This window comes from Chelon labrosus (assembly GCF_963514085.1).
Source record: "Chelon labrosus genome assembly, chromosome: 6".
In the NCBI taxonomy this organism is placed as follows: Eukaryota; Metazoa; Chordata; class Actinopteri; order Mugiliformes; family Mugilidae; genus Chelon; species Chelon labrosus.
The window spans coordinates 10459173-10479236 of record NC_140342.1 but is presented as its reverse complement, the minus strand read 5'-3'; the positions used below and the strand labels follow the sequence as shown (position 1 = coordinate 10479236).

The window sequence follows — 20064 nt, the reverse complement described above, 5'->3', positions numbered from 1 at the left end:
GAAACATTTGAGGTTAATTAGATTCTGAAACGTCTCTGCTTAGATCGGTCCAGGATTCAGATGTGGTTGAACAAAACTTCCTTTTTGCTGTGATTTGACTACATTGCTTAACTGCTCGACACACGTTCACATCCAGCCTGCTTCAAATTAGTTCAAAGAAGTGTCTTTCTTGTCCGCAGGCACATTTGATCATATTGATATTGATATTCTTTTGTAATATGCGACTGAGTATGCAGCCTGTGTAGTCCCACTGGCGATTCAGAGTGCCAAGTGGGTAATTTATTCTATATACTCCTCATATTTGCCACAGGGTGGGACAATGTGGAGCAGCTCAGGCTAATTTAATGAATACCTTGTTAAGACTATAGCGACTACTGCTGACCCAGATAACATTCATTAACTGCACTTTCGTATATAATATCTTCGTGTCGTCTTATTGAGATGGAGAGAATATGGTTTGTGTTCCCAGTTTCTCTAACCACTGGTCTCTGGGGTGAGGGGTCTCACCATGGTAATTCTCTCTACATGTGTTCCAAATATATACTACATACTAATTCTAGTCACGTCTGTTGTGTGCTCACTCTGGAAGTCCTTTGTAGATACGTGTTTGAAGTCTAATTGTCAGATACATTGAACAGCTGCTGTCTGAATGCCAGGCTTCAGGCCACATGTTGAATCATCTCCTGTTGATAATTAGTTGTAGACAGTAATAGATACACTGTATAGGGTGTGAAACTGAGGCTCAGCATCCGTGTAATCCTGTTTGACACTTGTGTGAGGGCTGAGCTTCTCATCTCTTTGTAAGAGGATGGGACGGCCTATGTCAGTCATCTGGGGTGCAAATGGCCAAAGTCAGTGCAGCAAAAGTCAACATATCCTTACGGGTTAAGCTCCAAAAATGCTTCATCCAAATGCCTGTAATGCAACACAATAGAGTCTTTAATTAGAGCTCACTGCTTTCTTAATTTTCACGTCTTTTAAACCCCACATCTTCATTCTGTGACACAGGCTTTAAAACATTTTAATTTAAAGCTACTGTGCGGCTCTTTTGTCTCCTCTTTGTTTTTTTAGCAGTGAGTAATTACATCAACACTGTCCACACAGTCTGAAGTCTCTCAGTCCATCTATGTTTGTCTCTGCTTTTGACCCTTCCTTTTTTGATAGTAATCCCTCCTCTAAATGCCTTCTATTTTATCTTGGATGCTTCTGGGTTCTGTTTCACATTAACAATTCGTACAACCTCCGATCCATTGGTAGCTCTTGTTTTTTCCACCTACCATATGCTCCTAGTTGCTCTTTGTCTCCATTGTTACTGTCGCTTCCCTCTTCGGCTCTGATAAACCAATCACTGTAATCACTGCCGGTGCAGAGAAGTTGCCACAGACACCAGATACATTGTCCAGATGCTGATTTGCTGAACCAGTATTGTGTGAACTCTGCTGGCAAGGGTTTGAATGTAACAGATGTGTCTGTATAAATCAATGATGACAACAGAGCCTGGACATCATGAAACTGTTTCCACAGACTGATCTTAAATGAACTGAACAAAACTGTCCTTGTACCATGTGTAAAATTGTTGAAGTGTCACTTTAACTATCAGAAGGTTAAACTTCAGGTGGATGTCTTACAGTAGATATAGAGAAGATTATGTCAGAGGCTGCCTGCTAATGAACCAAGAAGAGAGCAGATCCTGTCAAAATTAAATATAACCGTACGTTTTCGCCGTTGTTGAATAACTGCAAATGGTTTATTTCCATTTCCTGTCGTCCTACTGTTCCCGCCAGGTGCAGATCAAGTAGTCACTAGGAGATTTTTGTAGAAACTGTCTGACTCTGACCTCCTCGCCTTTCTTCCCCTGACAATTCAGCTGCGCTCTTTTTTCCGTGCCTCTGTGCCCCGAACTGATTTCCTTCTCCATTCCCCTCCTCTCTTCTCTCCGACAGCAGAGTGACAGCCTTTCATACAGGCAAGCCTCCGGATGCAAGCAAAAATAGTTCCAGTTGTCCTCATAGGTCTGGATACACTCTGTCATAGCAGTAAAAAAATGAAAAAAATGTAAAATAAGTAAATTTGTTGAGTTCACTGAAACCAAGTTTCACACAGCGCTGTTTTGTTTACACATTAAACTGTCAAGCACTTCGGGGGTTTTTTTCCCCCTGCATTTAAGATATTCTATATATTTTCCTCTGTAATCTTCTTGGCATCAGAAGCAGTAATAGCTTACTTGTAGCAGTTATCATCTATATGCTCAAATTTATTCAGTTCTTTGATGACAACATGAGAGGCAAAGAACACATCAGGGCAGAGAGAAAGTTTTATGTTAAATAATTTAATTCCAAATACTTTTCTCCCCTCAGTCTGAGGCAAACACAAATTGCAAACACAAGTAAACATGAGCAATAAACACAAGCAAAAAAGGAAAACAAAAATACAAATATAACATTCAAAACAACGTTCAAAAGTTTAAGGACAGTGTTCATGCTGTAGCTCGTCCACAAAGACATATTATCAGCCTGGCATTAAATGCAAATGCTATGAAATATACTTTAACCTTAGCTGGCAGTGGGTTGCACCATCATAAAATAGTGACCTCAGTTCATAATGGTGTTTAGCCATGGCAAGTTTGAGTAAATCCACAGGTCTGTAGCATCTCTTCTGTCTCACACTGTTCTCATACTGTTACCCTGGTGACAGGTGAAGATGATCCATCCCTGTCCTTTTACATGGACTGTTCAAGGAGAGGCCTCCATAGTCATATACAATTCATGGTCACTGGATCTTGAATTTTCATTAACAGTCTTCAATAAGCACAAGTGTTTTTTTTTCGTTTTTTTTCATTGAGTATGCCAATTAAGCGTCACACATTGCTCAGTGGAAAATGGTTCTTACTTTATGAGTCATCATTAATTATGTTCCGTCTATTTTTGTTCCCCTCAGGTAACATCCGAAACACAGAGCGACTGAGTTACGACAAACAGCAGAGCTACGAGATTATGGTGACTGCCTTTGACTGTGGTCAGAAGAGGGCGAAGGAGGATGTGGCGGTGCATATTGAAGTCAAGCCTGTCTGCAAACCTGGATGGCAAGGTTTGAGATAAAGAAGCAGACGCTCATGCCGTATATTTTCGTAATGCCCTCATGTACTTTCCAGTAACTGACAGAAATAGATGTAGTGATGATGATATACAGTAGGTATGAAATGGGTAATTCAGAGCAGTTTTTGGGAATATCCTTTAATGCAAGGGAATTCTATCTCATTTTAAAATAAACATCTCTTGAGGAAATAAGACCTGACAAAAACCTCCAGAGGGAAAGTGGGCTGGAGAGAGTGTGTGTGTGTGTGTGTGTGTGTGTGTGTGTGTGTGTTTTCCTCCTTTAACATGACAGCAGCTTGGCATTCGAGTCAGCCCGTCTCTCTTGCTGCCTCACCTGTCAGCACTGACAGCATCTCAAGAGTCAAGCTCGCGCAGGAATGAAAGAAGAAGACAGAGAAAGATAAGAGGAGACGGGGAGGAGGAAGCGATAAAGAAAGGGGCAGAAAGAACAGGAAACTCAGTGGGGAAGGAAAGAAAGAAAGAAAGAAAGACGGTCACAGTGACGGAAAGAGACGACGGTTTTTCTTATACCTGTCTAAAATAATCACAGATCTAGATGGAGATAATTGAGCAGCAGGTCCATATCCTGCGCATCTTAATGTGTGGCTTTATTATCTGATGCCTGTTGTTTGTTTGTTTTTTTTTAAAGTAGAGGTCGTAGCGCTGTTTTATACTGTTTAAATTCATTCCTATCATGAATTTGAATATTCTTATAAAGCTAGAATGGATAAAGATAAAATGGCAAAACTTAGTTTCTAAATAAATAAAACATGTGGAGGGAATATCATTTTCAAGTATCATTCAAGTTCAACTATTTTTTATAACAGACTGTAGTAAAGCGGTGACAGAAACAGGGATAAGAGAGATGAGAGAGGACATTGTAGTTCAGCATCAATGTTTTACCCCTCAGCCATAGGAAAAGATTCTTCAGTGGAAAAGAAAAGAAGAGAGTGGCTCCACTCTCTGAGCATACTACGTAGACTCTGGCTCCAGTCCATAGTGTTAGTGGCGAGAAGTTGTCCATATTTGTACAGTCTATGCTTTTGACACATTATGATATAATTATTCTAAATGCTTGGCACATGGCATAGAATCCAAATTTGCTTTTTTTCACAGTGGATACAGACATACATTTTTTGCAGTGTAGACTGAAGAAGTCTATACTCAGTCCTCCTCAGGCTCCTTTCAGGTTGCAGGTCTAGACATCCACATATCAAGCGACCGTGCAGTAGCATCTTTTTAGCCTGCGTGGAGAAACATGTTGAAAATGAAGCCTGCGAAGCACTCCCTACAGTGAGCAAAGCGCTAATGCTCTGTGTGCAGAAATAACCAGGAGCAACCTGTAGATGGGTGCATCAACATTTTTATCAGCTTTTCTCTGAAAAAAAGGGCACCCAGAGAGCAAGAAGATTTAAGGGAGTAAATCAAACTGGAACTGTTTGATTCCCAGTGGAAATTGCCTGAATGATTAATTCTAACCTGAGAATTGCTTCAGCCTGTTGGTAGAAATACAATTTAATCTCACCTGGGGAAGTTTCCCAGTGCTGCTGTGGCACTCAATCTGATTTTAAGCTGTACTGCGCTAAGTATTGGTACAAAACGTGGAGTTAGAAAGAAGCACTAGACGAGGGAATTGCTCACAAAGTTGCATTCATTTTTTAAAATTCGTAATGTTGACGCAATCGTAGTATCAGTTGTGTGTTTTTAAGCTGTTTTAAATATACTGGCATCATGTAGCTCTATGCTATGATGAGAAATGATAAGTTAATCTAAAAAATTAAAGGTGAACAAGCCTTTATAGGGATGACATTACTCACAAGATCCATTGGTGCAAAAAGATCCCTTTTTAAAACGATGTGAATGCTAGTTGTTTCGACTTCAGGGACTTTCTCTGAGTGATATATCAGTGACCACATCAATGAAGAGAGCAGACACAGAAAGAAATTGTAATACTATCAGACACATATCTGCTTTAATCTAAAGCTCATTATGAAAGAAATTACTTTAGAATAGAGGGGGCATTTGCTATTTTTTATCCAAACCAAACTGATTTACTGAACATGAAACCACTGACAGCAAAAATATCAGATGGATCTGGAAATGTTTTCGTCTTGCTCATAGAGAAAAAATAAATAATTTTTGTGATCCAGATGGTATCAGTGTTATGTCCTCGTAGTAACCTCATCAATGTTGCATTATTCTTTCTAATCTGCCTCATAAAAAAGCCATACTGTGAAACCATTAACTCACATGAAGCTTAATGTAAAACCATTAACCCGCAAAAGCTTGAATGCATGAATAAAACATGATGCACTAATGCATTCAAGCCTCTGTCCTCTGTACATGTAACCTTATTTATTGTCTTTGCATAAAGGTCAGTTGTACATCTGCAGCTGCCTTTTGAACATGTCTCTGTGGCATTAATGGAGGCTCCACCTCACCTCTCACTTCTCCTCGCCTACCTAATCACAATCTGTTTCTCTCTTCGTGATTTGACTCAGGAGATATCGGTAATATGTGGGCTTGGCAAGAGCTACTAGGTGTCCTCCCACGCGCCCACACACTCACACATCCGTACACATATTCAGGTTGTAAATCACTTTCAACACCTCCATTGAGGGATTCTCATACACACCGAGTATAAGCATAACACAGAAGTAATAAAAATATAACACCTGGCAACATGGAGGGCAGTTTCAAACAAGACAACTTTTTGATTATTTATTATTTTATCTGAGCTTTCCCATCTCATTTTGTCTTGACACAGGGTAGAATTTCACAAAGAGGTCACTTGCCATCCCTTCTATCCAAATGCTTGTTATGAAGCCACATATACAGCAGAGTCCAACGTTTTAGTTTGTTTGGAAAAAGAAATGCAATGTGAGAGGCAGCTGTCAATTATGAAAGCTGAGAGACAATTATGTTGTCACACTTCACTGAAACCACAATTCTTACATTCAAACTGATTACTTGGTTTGTGTCACCATTGCTTGAGAGTCAGTTTAAATGAAAAGCTGAAAAGTGACATGTTGATGTGGAGCACTCATCTGCCCCTTTAACATTCACTACTACCGACATGATTTATAAATTGCTTTTCTTTTTCTTTTAAGGTTGGAACAAACGGATAGACTATGAGCCAGGGACTGGGAGCAAGCAGCTTTTTCCCAAGATGCGCTTGGAAACATGTGGCGGCCCCTTGTCCGGCGTGAGAGCAATGGTAGAGCTGCAGACCAATCACATCGGGAAGGGCTGTGACCGTGAGACCTACTCTGAAAAGTCTCTGCAGAAACTCTGTGGTGGGTAAAGGAGGACAGAGAAGCGTGGAGAAAATAGAATAATTTGAAACGAGAAATGAGGATGTGTCTTTGAAATAGTGAGATACTGTTTAAGAACAGAGGACAATGAAAGACTAAAGGGTATTCATAATAGTGACAGACTAGGATAATTTCAACTCATAGAGGAAATCACCTCTTGACGTCTTAATCCTCTCAGTATATTAATAAGCTCATTTCCAGCATCTCACTTTAATCCGGAAGTTATTTTCCTTATTTTTAATTAAAACTCCACATGCTCACAATGTGTGATATTATTGTATCTGATTTATAGACATGCATATATGGTTTATGTCAGGCACTGTTATACCGTCAGATCTAAAAATTTCCTGATTAATGCCAAAAAGAGGAAAGGGAAATTGGACTAGTTTGTGTTTAAAGTATTTAAACTTCTCTGAAAAGACTACATTTGAAATGTTATGTCGCATCCTTTTGACCAGACGGAGAACTGAATTAAAATGAGGGGTAAATCACATAAAGCTGGAGATTTACAGCACAAATGTTCTGCATATTGTGGATCATGGTGTCTTTAAATCAGTGTTTCCTTCTCTAGGCATGCTTTTAAACTGCCAAATCTTGGGGATATGAGTGAAGGGGGCCCACACAAGTCTTATTTGAAATGATTACATTGTGCATATTGACAGTGGAAATATGCAAGTTCTATATAAGTAGATATAGGAGATACACTTCTCCTACAGGTTGCCTCTCTCTCAGGAGCTGTGTTGACAGCGTTATATTCTGATTGGCACATCCAGGTGCAGCATCAGGCAGTACCGACCTCCTTCCTGCCCCCAGCCCTTCCACAAACTGGACAGCGTCTTTGCTGACTGACAGTGGCCGTGACAGCGACCTCATTTACAGATTTGACGGGCGGCAGGCTGCGAATGTTCCAGATCATGTGGTGCCCCAAAACCTGACAGACCAGTTCACCGTGGCAACGTGGATGAAACATGGGCCGAGTCCAGGACTCAGAGCTGAGAAGGAAACCTTACTGTGCAACTCTGACAAGACTGGTAAGAAATCATTTCACACATGCTCACTGTTAAGATGCAAAGTTACACAGATTTGGAACCGTGTACCGAAACTTGTCATTGTATGTATAGCATATGTATAAGCGGTTTTACATGCATATGTGTAAAACTGCTCGTTCCTTCACACTTTTAACACTTCAACATTTTATACTTTGTCCTCCATGTGACAAGACTTACCATATGCATAACATGATCAAACACTTCCTTTCAAAATAGCCAGATAATTAATGTGAGACTGAAGCCTACAATGGCAACTGCCTGTCTGAACTGAGTTGCCTGAACTGTGTAATTAAACAAGCCATCTGCACATTGCACGCTCTTAGAATGGTCTCACAGATGGCTTATTAGCTTAGGAGATGTGTAGTCTGATCTTGTAATGCAAAACTGCAGGGTAGTTCATTTTAGTCCACCAGAATCCTTTAAAGCCTTTTCTCTTCATTTGCAATGTTTTGGCTTAATGCGAATTATCCAAAACGTCTCAAGATGAGGGACAGCTCAGCTATGCCGCCAATAAAGCGGCCAATACAATGTGATGTACTGAATCATGCATTGTATCCCATCACTCCTCTGGTTGTGCTTGGTGATACTCTACATGTATGAGCCAAATCACAAGCATTTTCACGCTATTATCTTGATACCATGTGCCAGAATAATTACTAAAGCATTCTTAACACATTAGCAAACTCACCTGGTGGCTCCGTGTCATGCCCTCTCTGCCCGACCCCACCACTTCATGTCTCTCTCCACTACAACCAATCAAAATAAAGCCATAAAATGGACTGACAACATGTGGCCAAACTCATATCAATTCCACCAAGTAAGGTGTAAATTATATTTTGGAAAAATGAGAATGAAGTTTCAGGCAGCAAGAAGTGAAATGTAGGAAAATGAGATGCAGCTGCCTACTCTAGATGCATTAGGAGTGCTTTCAAACTTGTGAAAGCTTACTTTATTATTACAAACTGAATAGTCTTAGGTTTTTATTTTCCTATACAAGAAAGAAATTACATCAATGATTCCAGACTAAATTTGATTCTGCCTATAGACACAAAAAAGAGCATTGAAACAATGAAACAAATTTGTTGTGTTCATAATCTAAAAATATAGACATAAAGGGCACTGGACTCCTTTTGTTATGCTGACCGCTGTACAGTGTTCTATACAGTGAACTCATTTGAGAATGATATCAAAGAAAAATATTTGCCTCCATAAGAAAACATAATGACCATGTGCAAAATTCATCGTCCTTGAAAGTCCTAATTGTGTTAATGAAAACACCAGATAATTTAGTATTGTATTTATATTTAACCATGCATATGCATGATCTCCCCTTTGCAGAGATGAACCGTCACCACTACTCGCTGTATGTTCACAACTGCCGCCTGGTATTCCTGCTCAGAAGAGATTTCACACAGATCGACACTTTCAGACCTGCTGAGTTCCACTGGAAGCTGGAGCAGGTGAGGGATGCATGTGTGTACAGTACGTGTGCGAGCTTGTCTGTGCTGAGCATAGATTCAGGGTGATTTTCTATCGCAGGTGAAGGGCTATCGTTATTTGTGTAGTGAAGGGAGAAGCTTTCCATTCTAATTACCGGAGGGCCTCTATCACTTCCTTCTGCCCGCTACAGGAGATAAGAGCCATTATTTCACGTACACACACACACACACGTGCGCACACCACATACAGAGAAGCACAGACCAAAGGTGTAAAGTCTTTTTTGTTATGGGTAATAACTCATCCGGCAGCACATTTCTAATACCTGTCATGTTTTTGGAGAAATGTTGGACTAATTTGAGGTGAGTTTGTGTTCGGCCCTGTGGAGAACCTTTGAGTAGCTCAAACGATAAAGATATTCTCTGTTACTGAATGATAAAAAGCGCTTTTCCGTCTGGAATTACTCCACAGATTTGGATTTTCAGTAGCCGTACATAGGTAGATTTTATAGAAGACCCCAAAGTGACATCTGTTTTTACCTCCTGTCTCTAAGGTCTTGCAATCCAGGTCAGACTAGTGACCGTGCAGCTGGCAAGTTAGAAAGGTCTTAGTCAGGGACACCTCAATGAAGCGAACGCTGGAATGAGAATCATCCAGCTAAAAGGTGTCTGGTCACTCTAGCTCTTCAGGCTCTCACTGAGTAGAGAGAGAAAATACAATTCCCCGTATCGAAATGATTTTGATGATAAGCCAATGAACTCTCCCAGCTCAGGGCTGTAATAATAGACGGTAGATGTAAATCTAATCTAATTGTTTACCCTTGGGATACAGCATACTGTATATCCACCTCATTTTGAAATTATTAGAAAATGCCTCATAATTATACCAAGCTCTCAGGAGTTACTGCTCACTAAACAGATTGTAAGATTTATATCTGGTCTTTTCATATGTCTGCTAGCATGTCACCATGGATGTCAGTGTTTTAGGCTTATTATCTGCAGGTGTGCATTTGAATTTGCATCAACAATTATTTTTTATTATTACTTTTAGTGCCGAGAGGTATGCTGTCATTCCTCATGTTCATGCAAACAGTAGAGTGTGTTTTCTTGGCACTGTCTCTGATGTTGGCCCGTATGTTTTAGCCAAGAGAGCTGTTTGTTGCAGATCACAGGTTCAACAAAGTATGTTCTTCTCGTGTGTACCTTCCTACCAGGTAACTGTTTGCTCTCAGTCAAAGGTAGATCGAAAAGTGTTTTCCTCAGTCCACTGTTTTTTTCTCCTGAGGCCATCTGAGGTGGATATGACAAAAAAGAAGGGCAGCCAAGAAGCAGACTGCTGAGTTTTCTTAGCAAACAACCACAAGACACCGTTCTATTTCAGTCTCGCTTTTTCTCATTCTCTTATTATCTTTCTCTCATTCTCTCCTACACATGTATATAGTTCACAGGTAGTGGGGATCCTATTTGCTCCTTTAGTTGGAGCTTGAAAAAGACCACAGAGCAAACATGCAGTGCAGTCAAAGAGAATTTCTGATGATCCTACTCACCAGTACAAATCACTTGTGCAGAAACTCTCATTAAATATTAATGGAAACTGGTCTGAAATACTCAAGGTTAACGAGAGGCGTGCTTAAATGAACAGAGTGGAGAAAAAGCTGCTCTGTGACTCTTACGTTCTATTTTTCAATCTAATTTCCCACACTTTTAGTCATATGTATTTGTTAAAGTTCTGGCCATACACTTACCTCACTGACTGTATGTTTTACCTGTAGATAGAAATAGAAGCACATTAGAGAAACCTGTTTGAGAAAAACATGTCTTGCAACTGGATTTCATTACTGACCACTGGCAAAGAAGAAACTCACCCCTTTTTTTTCAGCTTTACAACAGATATAGGTCTGTGTTATTTTCAAACCTTGGTGCAAACTAGTGAGTTTATAAAGAAACCTATAGTCTTTGAATCTGAAGAGCCGATATAAAATCCCGATGTTTGCCCTGAAGCGGAACACAGCATTTCACGTCAACAAGAATTGAGTATTTGAAAAAGCCTTCTGCTCTCTACAAATAGAATAATAACCGCCTGAGCCTTCTGCTCGCCTCAGATTTTCAGGAACTTGTAGTGAGTTTCAGCTCATTGCTCAGCTGACCTGCCTGCACCTTCACCGTTTTGGTTCACCTCTCTCATAGTGTCCTACCTGCTCAGCGCCAAACAGCAGATAGACACGGGTAGAGACCAGCTGGTGGACATAGTGGATGCACTTTAAGAACCAGATGTTTCCTTCTGAAATTGGTAGACACAAGGTGACCAAAACCATAATGATGCTGATAACATTTCTCTATAAATTCAGGATGGAAAACTGCCTGACATATTAACTTCAAAAGCTGATGATAAGTCAATGATGTAAGCAGATCTAAACACAACTGCTTGAAGAGCATTAAGATGAATGTACTGCAGAGTAGACAGTCAACGACACTGATGCATTCACTTTCCGTTGTACATAATCAAGTGCATTTGAAATAAGATAAGACCCTTTAGCTTAGGGGAAAATAAAAGTTAATGTGCTACATTGTCTGACTATGAATCTGAATTGAACATTATTACTACAAGGTTGCATAGATGACCTTTAATGAACCAACAATGTGTTTATGGTTCAACTATAATTCAAAAACTCCACTGACGTCCCACTTATTTATCAGATTTATTGCCAAAAAGGACTATTGATAGTACTATTGAATGGTCAGTGACGTTCAACCCCCCATCAAACGTGTCATAAACAGAGCAAATTAAATAGGCTGAATTCCTCTTAGATGAGCTGGTTTTAGAGGCGTAGTGTTGTGCTTACCGTTGCTATGGAAATATACAGGAAAACACAGCTTTGCAAACTTTTTCAGACCACTACAGATAAGTTATACCAAAGAATAATGCAGTGTTGTGGCATGTGCTTGAATCCTAAACCAGATCAATTTCCACATGGCTCTCATTCTCACTAGAAATAAAACCTACTTCACTTAATGGTCTCCAGTTTATTACATATCAGTATTGCATACAGGCCCTTAATATTCATATTAATGCTCAATATTAACTGAGCACATATAGACAACACAGAGGACTGCTATACTGGCTTGTGGTGAAAACGAGGACAAGAGTTGTAGAGACCTTTGGAAAAGAAGGGAAAGAGGCGACTGTCGGGTGTCACAGCTGCTTCTTACTGTCCTTGTTCCTCCAGCACTTAGAAAGGACACTCGATGGCTTCCGCAGCAACTCCATTTAGCTCTATTGATTTTGCAATTCTCACCCCAAGAGAGGAGGGGGTAGAGTGGGATGAAAGAAAGCTGGCAAAGAAAACGTACAAGAGAAAGAGGCGTCCATTTTCCATGCCGATCGAACACTCTGAAGGAATGTCACGTCTGACGGATACCTTTACACAAGCATCTACGAGCGCCGACTTATTTGTGAGGGTATACGTGGGCACAGCCACGCACGCACAGGATGCCTGTTTTGCTGCCTCTTTTTTCAGCCTCAGTAATGGACTAGAGGATGAATCACTCCTCTTTCCACATTATTCACTCAACCTTTACTCTAGAGGGTCTATCAGTACAATCCAGCTGTCCTGAGGATATTCATTCACAGTCACAAAGTCCTATTCAAATCAAGGTTCACTGGTCCTGTAAGCCAAAGATGGTGAGATTGTGCCAGACATGTAGTCAAAGTCACAAAGCAGAGGGGTAGATGGGGAAGTCAAAAGTCACGAGTCATTTTTTTCCTCGTCTGAACCTTTATGTACACCTACAGTTTGAATGGCTTGACTTTTTCTCAGCATAAAGAACAAATGTGTGTGTTCTGTGTCCTTTTCTACTCCCACCAGATGAATGGACTATTTAAAATAATATGTATGTTCACAGAACGATGAGAGGTGAGACAGGTATTTTTCTCTGCTGTGGCCTGAGATAAAAAAAATAATTAAATTAATAAAACATTGTTTCACATCAATTCACGATAGCTGTGCCATTGGGGAACAGTGGCATATCCTGTACTGTGACTTGCTCCGAAACGTCCCATTCCACCAATTACACCGCTCGAAAGGTTTGCAGACCCCCCTGCCATTTATCCTTTGTATGTGAGTTCGATAATAGGGGCTGAATGCTGGAGTGGAACAAAATTACTCTCATTGCTTGTCTGTAAAGCGCCTACAATTATGTACCTTATCTGCCTGCTACTACCGTGCCGGTTGTGCCATGACTTGTTGTCTGGCCTGTGTTGATTAGAAGCCTCCCTTTGTTCCTCACGAGATTAATTGGATGGTGTAGGTGCTGGTGTTGGTTTGTGAGTGCATTGCTTCACCTCTTGTTCGTAGAAGATACCGGGACATGAAGCACATATGCAAAGAATGATTTAGTTTTATTACACACGAGAGACAAATTGATAAATGTTTCAGTTGAATTTAAAGCCTGCAGGTAAAAATGTAGCAGTGTACATTGGCTCACATTTTTAAAGGTTAAAACAGAAGAACACAAAAGAGAAGTGGTTGTTCACTTTGGAGGTGAAATAGTCAGATCCGGCGTTTCAAATAAATCCCCTTGACATGGCAGACTTCTTCTTTCTGTATGAGAGCAGCCATAATCACTCTCAGTGTGCCTCGTGTTTTTTTTTGTTTGCTGCGTTTATTCCCCTTTCAGTGTTAATACCATTTGCTACGAATCGCTCTCATTTTGCAAGTCATTCAATTGCAAGAACTCAGCATGCGGCACGCTTTGGGATAAACGAACACGAGTTGGCAATGAAACACACGTCTTCTATTTTCTGTGAAAGCACAACAGAAGACGACGGAGAGCAAGACAGAATATGCTGAGCGTTGCCTCTGGCCTGTGCATTTTCACTGTGTGTTTATTTCATTTCTAGCATCCGTTTTTCAGACGCCTTCATCTGAGAGCTCAGCTGGACTTTGTCTGCTTTAGGTGCTTCCTGTGTTACTCCTATTTAGAGCGGCAGCCGCAGCAGCCTCGCTAAATGTAAATGTCTTTGCACTCTGCATGTGTTGGGACCTGAGGCTGAGGGGGATAGCAGGAGTGCATGTGTTTGTGTGTGCGTTAGAAGAGGCTACTTAATGCTGCTTATTGTGCACTTAGCATACATGCTGAGTGCACTCCACGGACATATTTAGTCAGCACAGACAAATTGTTTCCATCCTATTGTTCTCTAACTTCATCTCTGTCTCTTCATATGTCTGTCTCTTTGTCTGTTCCCCTCCCTTCTATAGCTGCTCCCCTTTCCTTAGATTAAAAAGCTTTTTACGTTGGCCATAAGGCTTCATTAGCTAAGTTTGTCTGGTGGGAAACAGAGGAAACAGATAACTGCAGAGAGACAGATAAACTCAGAAAGAAATTCTGCCAAAAAACATCATTAAGTTAAGTCACTTAATCCCACGTAAAGCCTCACATCCTTCTCTTTTTAGTTGTCATTACCATAAATTAGATCTTAGCTTTCCTTTAACCACATATTTAGATCAACACTAAACCTGTAGCAGACATAGATACAGTTTTTGAATAAGTATACTTTTCTTTTTAATTAGTACAAACCTGCCAATCATTTATTTTTGGAAACACATTTCTACTATGACACTTCTGCATGACAGGTTGATGCATCTTACATTTAGATTTGCCCCCTCACAGAAAACTGCTTGTTTACAACAACATGCGTTTTTATGCATCTGCTGTTGAGTGCGTGAGCGAAGCTCTTTCCCCTTTCTTTCTTTATTTCGCCTTGTGCCTTTTATTTCCTATCCTTGTCATTCTCACAATGACACGTAATAGCCTGGCATCAAAAATGCTGTGCCACAACAGTGAGAGAAGATCAGAGATGGGGAGAGGCGAGGAATGTGAAGAGGAACAAAGGCGATGAAAAGGGAAAGAGAAGAGGGGTGGAAGCTAGGAGGGAGTGATGAGGTGGAGGTGGAGATAACATGGGAAGAAAAAAAAATGAAGAAATTAGTTCAGACAATAGAGCATGAAAGAGAACAGATGAGAGGTGGAAGAAGAGGAAAGGAGGGTGGTGGTGCCTAAAGGCAAAGCCACGCAATTTCTAAAATTATCTTGTGAACGCAATATTCACAGAAAGTAAGCAATCAGTGTTTGGAGAGGAGAATAGCAAAGCAGTATTGCCATCATGTGTGGAAGAGTAAGTTATGCACCAGTCGTTGTCACTATATCCTAATCAGAAATACTTTAAGCAAAGATTAGTGGTTGAAGCTGGCATTCCTGAAAGGTGATGTTTGTCACTAGAAACAGATCGCCATCATATTGCATTTTGCATCCATCTAAGGACGTCTCCCTGCATCACAAACCTCTCAGGTGCATCAAAATAAACTTGACCTTATTAAAGGCTTCTCAGCAGCCGGCAGAATGTCCTCATTATTCTGTTCATGTCAGCAGATTTAAAATGCACTAATACTGCCTGTGAGGTAAGGGACTATTTTTGGTTCAGATTTCTCCTCAGCAAAGTGCACAGAAATCCATTCTGGTTCACTAGTCAGATAACGTCTGTTTGGCTCAATAAAATCGAAGGTTTGTGACTCTGCTCTCCTTCTGTCATCCATCGAATTGTTTTTGCCAGGGACACTTTGGGTAAAAACTCACACTGAAACCCCAGGTTGTGTAATATCTCCTAGGTCCAAGTGGCTCTTAAGATCTCTCTTCCTTTGCGCTGTTATATAAGACGTAATAGCCTCTCGAAAATAAGCCGACGCAGATTTCCACAAGATAGACGGGCTTATCTCTGGTGTTTTATCCTCAGCAATAAAACACTGCTATTGCATGGTAATACACTCAACAAAGAGAATCTGGCTCAGTACGGCGGGGTTTAGTCACAAGCATCTGGCAGACAAACCTTTATCAGAAGTGTATAGTAATAAAGGAATGATTGTAGTTATTCAGTCCATTATGTTAAAATCAAGGAGGAATTGTGATCTTGGAGAATACATGAAGAGGGAGATATGTATATTTTTCTATCCAATGGGTGAAGCACTTTTTCAAATTCAACAGTTTACAAAATTTGGGGATTTGACTGGAGAAGGATGGTGACATGGGCGTACTACTTAATTGTTGGACGAAAACATAGTAAAAAAAAAAAGTCTTGGTAGAAATTTTGAAAAAAATAATGACCATTCTTCTAAACAAGCCAGTCAGATTCTTTGTGGCAGCCCTCCATTTTTAAACTTAAGGATGAGTGTAATGCTTACCTTTTTTCACTGTCTTTCCTAACAACTGCGTTGTTAGATGCCTCTGCTATATGCAGTGTCCCATTAAACCGTGACAGTGAGCCAGGCTGCACAAGACCCCTGGAAGTGACTCACCTAGATGTAATGTTGCCCATTACTTTTGCAATGTAATTCCTAAAATTTGAAACAAAAACTAAGAGCAGGCTGAGGGTGCACAAGAGGTCTAGTTTGGCTAAATTATTAAAAGCACCTGCGTGGACATGTTATTGGTGTTAATGTTTAGCAATTTAGTTGGAGTAGATGTACAACATGGACAGACCTCAGCCTCTGTTTGTCTCGTTCTTATTCTCCACCTCTCTCTCTCTATTTCTGTTGTGGGACTGCCCTGATTATTGCGTTCATCCTAAGCAGGTCTGCTGCGTGCCTGGGGACCAGCTCATTACAGTGTTTTAGCATTCATTGTCTGGTTACACTGATGCAGAGCTGAACTCTCAGGCTCTGACTAATGTGCCCTTGGACAAGCAATGTGTGTAAAAACATGTCGCAGCAGCAGAAAGGTATCTAATGTTCTGTATATGCATTTCTAAGTATTTAAGTATTTTTAAGTATGAAGGTATGACATGAAGTTTAGGCAATCAGAAGTGTGATCCATGATCCAGCTTCTAAATAAAGTTGATCTGTATCCGAGTGACTCCACAAAACGTATTTCTATTATTTTTTTGTCCTTTGGTGCCTGCCAGCTTGACATTTTGAGAGATTCCTTTGTGTTAAATTCTCTGCAAGTCTAATGAAGTCTCTTGTGTCTTCACAAATGCAATCACTGTGTATGCAAAACTAGCATATAAAAAAAGAGGACATTCTTTGTTTCTGTGCTTCTGTTCAACACCCACTCCACACCATTTCATTTTTCATTGTCATTATGCCTCACTGCCAGAACTCATGAAATATTTTCTTAAAATTTTGTTGAGGAGGAATGTTTTTTTTTTTTTTTTTCAAAATGTCCCAGTGGATGATAGTACTATTGGTCTCTCCACCACTATAGTCCTGGAAGGTTTTAGTGGTGCAATAGAATCCATTGACTGAATTAGAGAGAGACATAGTACTCACAGCCAGCACAATAAAACTGACATTCACCAAGCATATAAATGCACTATTGCAAAAAAACAAAAGGCAGTAGCGGTCCACAACAAGGACTTCAATTCACATAAACATTAAGCACAATAGCTAACTTTTACCTTTTTAGTTGTCCCAAAAGACCTTATTGATGTCACTCAGACTACAATTTTAAACAACAAAAAAACAAACCAAACAATACTCCTTGCCAACCTCCACCTTTTCCTTAGTCTGTTGGGTCTGTCTGCCCCAGTGAGGCTGGCTGAGTACACCAGGTCCTTGTCAACAATCCTCCCATGGGTGCAGCTCCATGACAATGTTGATCCTAGGAACTCACCTCAGAGACAGTGATCAAAAACAAAGCAGAAAACATTGCCAACAAAAACATCTCTTGAAAATAAATCCAACTAATGCATCAGTCAACTAAACATGTCAGTGGATAGATTGACAATCCATCTATAGTCAATTAACAGACTTAAAAATAACCAATATACAGTCCACCATGTCATAATTCTTCTCATAATTCTCTGACTTCAGTAATACCATAAGGAATTTCTTCATGGAATAAAATTTTCATTAAATTTAGTCGAGGTTGTGATCAGCTTCAGCTTCACTTTCTGTAATAACACAACGTGTTAACACTCACACCAAGAGGAAGAAAACAGTAAACATTTTACTTGCTAAACTACATGCTTGCATCGCTATTATGAGTAAATTATCATGCTAGGCTTAACATTTACCCCTTTTTTGGATTTACCCCTAAATACAGACTCAAAGATCTCCTCGGGTGGCTTTTCCTCTTTGAGACTAATTTTGTTATGCATGTGAATAACACACACGTTGTCAGAATTTTGTCCGGTGTCCTTTTCATGAAATGCATTGTGGAGATGGTTAACTATTATCTCGTCATGCTTTCATAAACTCCCCATAATCACTGCTTTGGGAATATTAAGTGTAGTAAAAGAGGGAGGCAGTCACCTGCATAAACAGAGCGGATAATTGGAGAGACACGTAACTTTGCACTCACCTCTGCAGGCAGCCAGCCAGCGGCTAAATGGAAGTAGCAATTCATTCTGTCTGGCTATTCAAGTGCCCGTTCATATCCTAAAAGTGAGATGATGAAACTAAAATGCACTGTCATTGTTAATAATAAAGGACGTACATCCCTGGATATTTCAATATATGTATATTAGAGGAAGCCAAAAAAATATCACACCAAAACAGAGTTTTATTGAGCACCGAAGTACAACCCAAGCCAAACTTGGCCTGAATCATGGGCTGTATAAAAGGGAACAATCCAAATAAAACCATTGTAACTTATCATCTGCTGAGCGACTTACTGGGCAGGAAAACCTTCGATCTGGTGATCCTGTGGGAATTCCTTTCTCTTCGTGTTCATATACGGTCAGTCTCCACTTTCTAAATTGAACATCCCCAGAGATTCCTGGTTGCTCCAACACACGTTTCAGCTCCATTAGTTCACATCACAGCTAAGTAAAGTGCCATTGTGTGCGTGTGTGCGTGTGTGTTTATGTGAGGCCACTGGGTCTTAATGAGAAATCTACCAAAGTGAAAATCGATCTGAATCTAGAATCTTTTCCTTCTTTGTTTCTCTGAGAATCCCAAATAATAATAAAAAATAAAGAGCAAATATTCTCCACTTCAGCGCAAATAAATTCTGTCGTTAATTCAACCGAATCCTTCGCGCCAAGACTGATTAGAGAAAAATAGATGGCCATGACAGGATTATTTATTTCTAAAGGCCTTTGCACACCTTTCAAAGGAAGCACACTGTCAGTTGTGAATACGTTCTTATTTACCTCGATACAGAAAGCTGAGGCATCATTGTGAGGCCATTGTGCTGTCGTTGTGTTTCAAGTGTCACTCATGCATTTAAACCATTTCATAGCATATTACACTAATTGCAACTGTGATTTTTCTGAACCCATTTCATAAATGAAGTGATTACATTCATTTTGATTACTGATTTTGCTGTGTGACTGCTGGACGTGAAAATAAGGAACAGTTCAGAAACAAATTCAGTTTAATAACTTAAAAAGAAAAGTTATGCTAATGTGTGGTTTTAAACTCTGCTGCCGGAAAACACAACTTATTGCAGCCTGAAGGACGTACTCTGCAATCACAGCCTTGTTCAGTTGTCCAGTGTGGTTAAAGCTTGCTATTTGGAAATCTTCTTTCCCACCCAGTGGAATATAAAACACACAGACAAATGTGCTTTGTTCACGTCATGTTGTTATCACCAGTTTTCCCTTGTGTATTATATATTGAACAAGCATTACACTTTCTTCACACTACACTCTTTATAGGGACCATTAATAATGCTAGTGGCAAACAATTCTTTTGCTAGATAGTAAGACGGACTTTGAAGAAATATGTCTTATGGTTGTGTATTTCTATTTAGTTTTGTTGGTTTGAATTGATTGAAACAGCTCAAATCTGCGATAAGAAGTCACACAATATGCTAAAATCTCAAGTTGTCTGATGATGTGACCGCTCTGAAATCCTAAATATGGGAACCTTTTCCATCATTTATCTTCCCTCTTGTATGATGTGAACCTGGCATCACTCACAATCACACACAAAACCAATTTAAACTCTCCGGTTCAGATTTAAAGCTGCATGTCTTTAAAACATAGTAGGAAGCTCAACACAGAGAGGCCTCAGCCAGAAATGTCAAGTTCATTTATATATGGTTTAGGTAAAGTGCCGTTAGTGGTGAGGATGGAGGTGGGGGAAAGCCAGAGCACAGGATGCGTCGCCGCAAGTTCTCCAAGTAATCAAAGAATGTTTGTGAGAGTTGCGTGGCACATGAGTCTTCCACA

The 20064-nt window shown here is 40.0% G+C and overlaps 1 protein-coding gene across 1 annotated transcript in view; it reads left to right on the top strand.

Annotated features, from left to right (window-relative positions):
* The window catches only part of LOC311489838 (calsyntenin-2-like), a 133609-nt gene that overhangs the window by 98623 nt on the left and 14922 nt on the right, over window positions 1-20064 (top strand). Inside the window, exons 6-9 of the mRNA XM_084547139.1 lie at window positions 2938-3087; window positions 6206-6391; window positions 7183-7440; window positions 8797-8918. Coding sequence (XP_084403265.1) covers window positions 2938-3087; window positions 6206-6391; window positions 7183-7440; window positions 8797-8918 — 716 coding nt within the window. The remainder of the gene's footprint in view (window positions 1-2937; window positions 3088-6205; window positions 6392-7182; window positions 7441-8796; window positions 8919-20064) is intronic.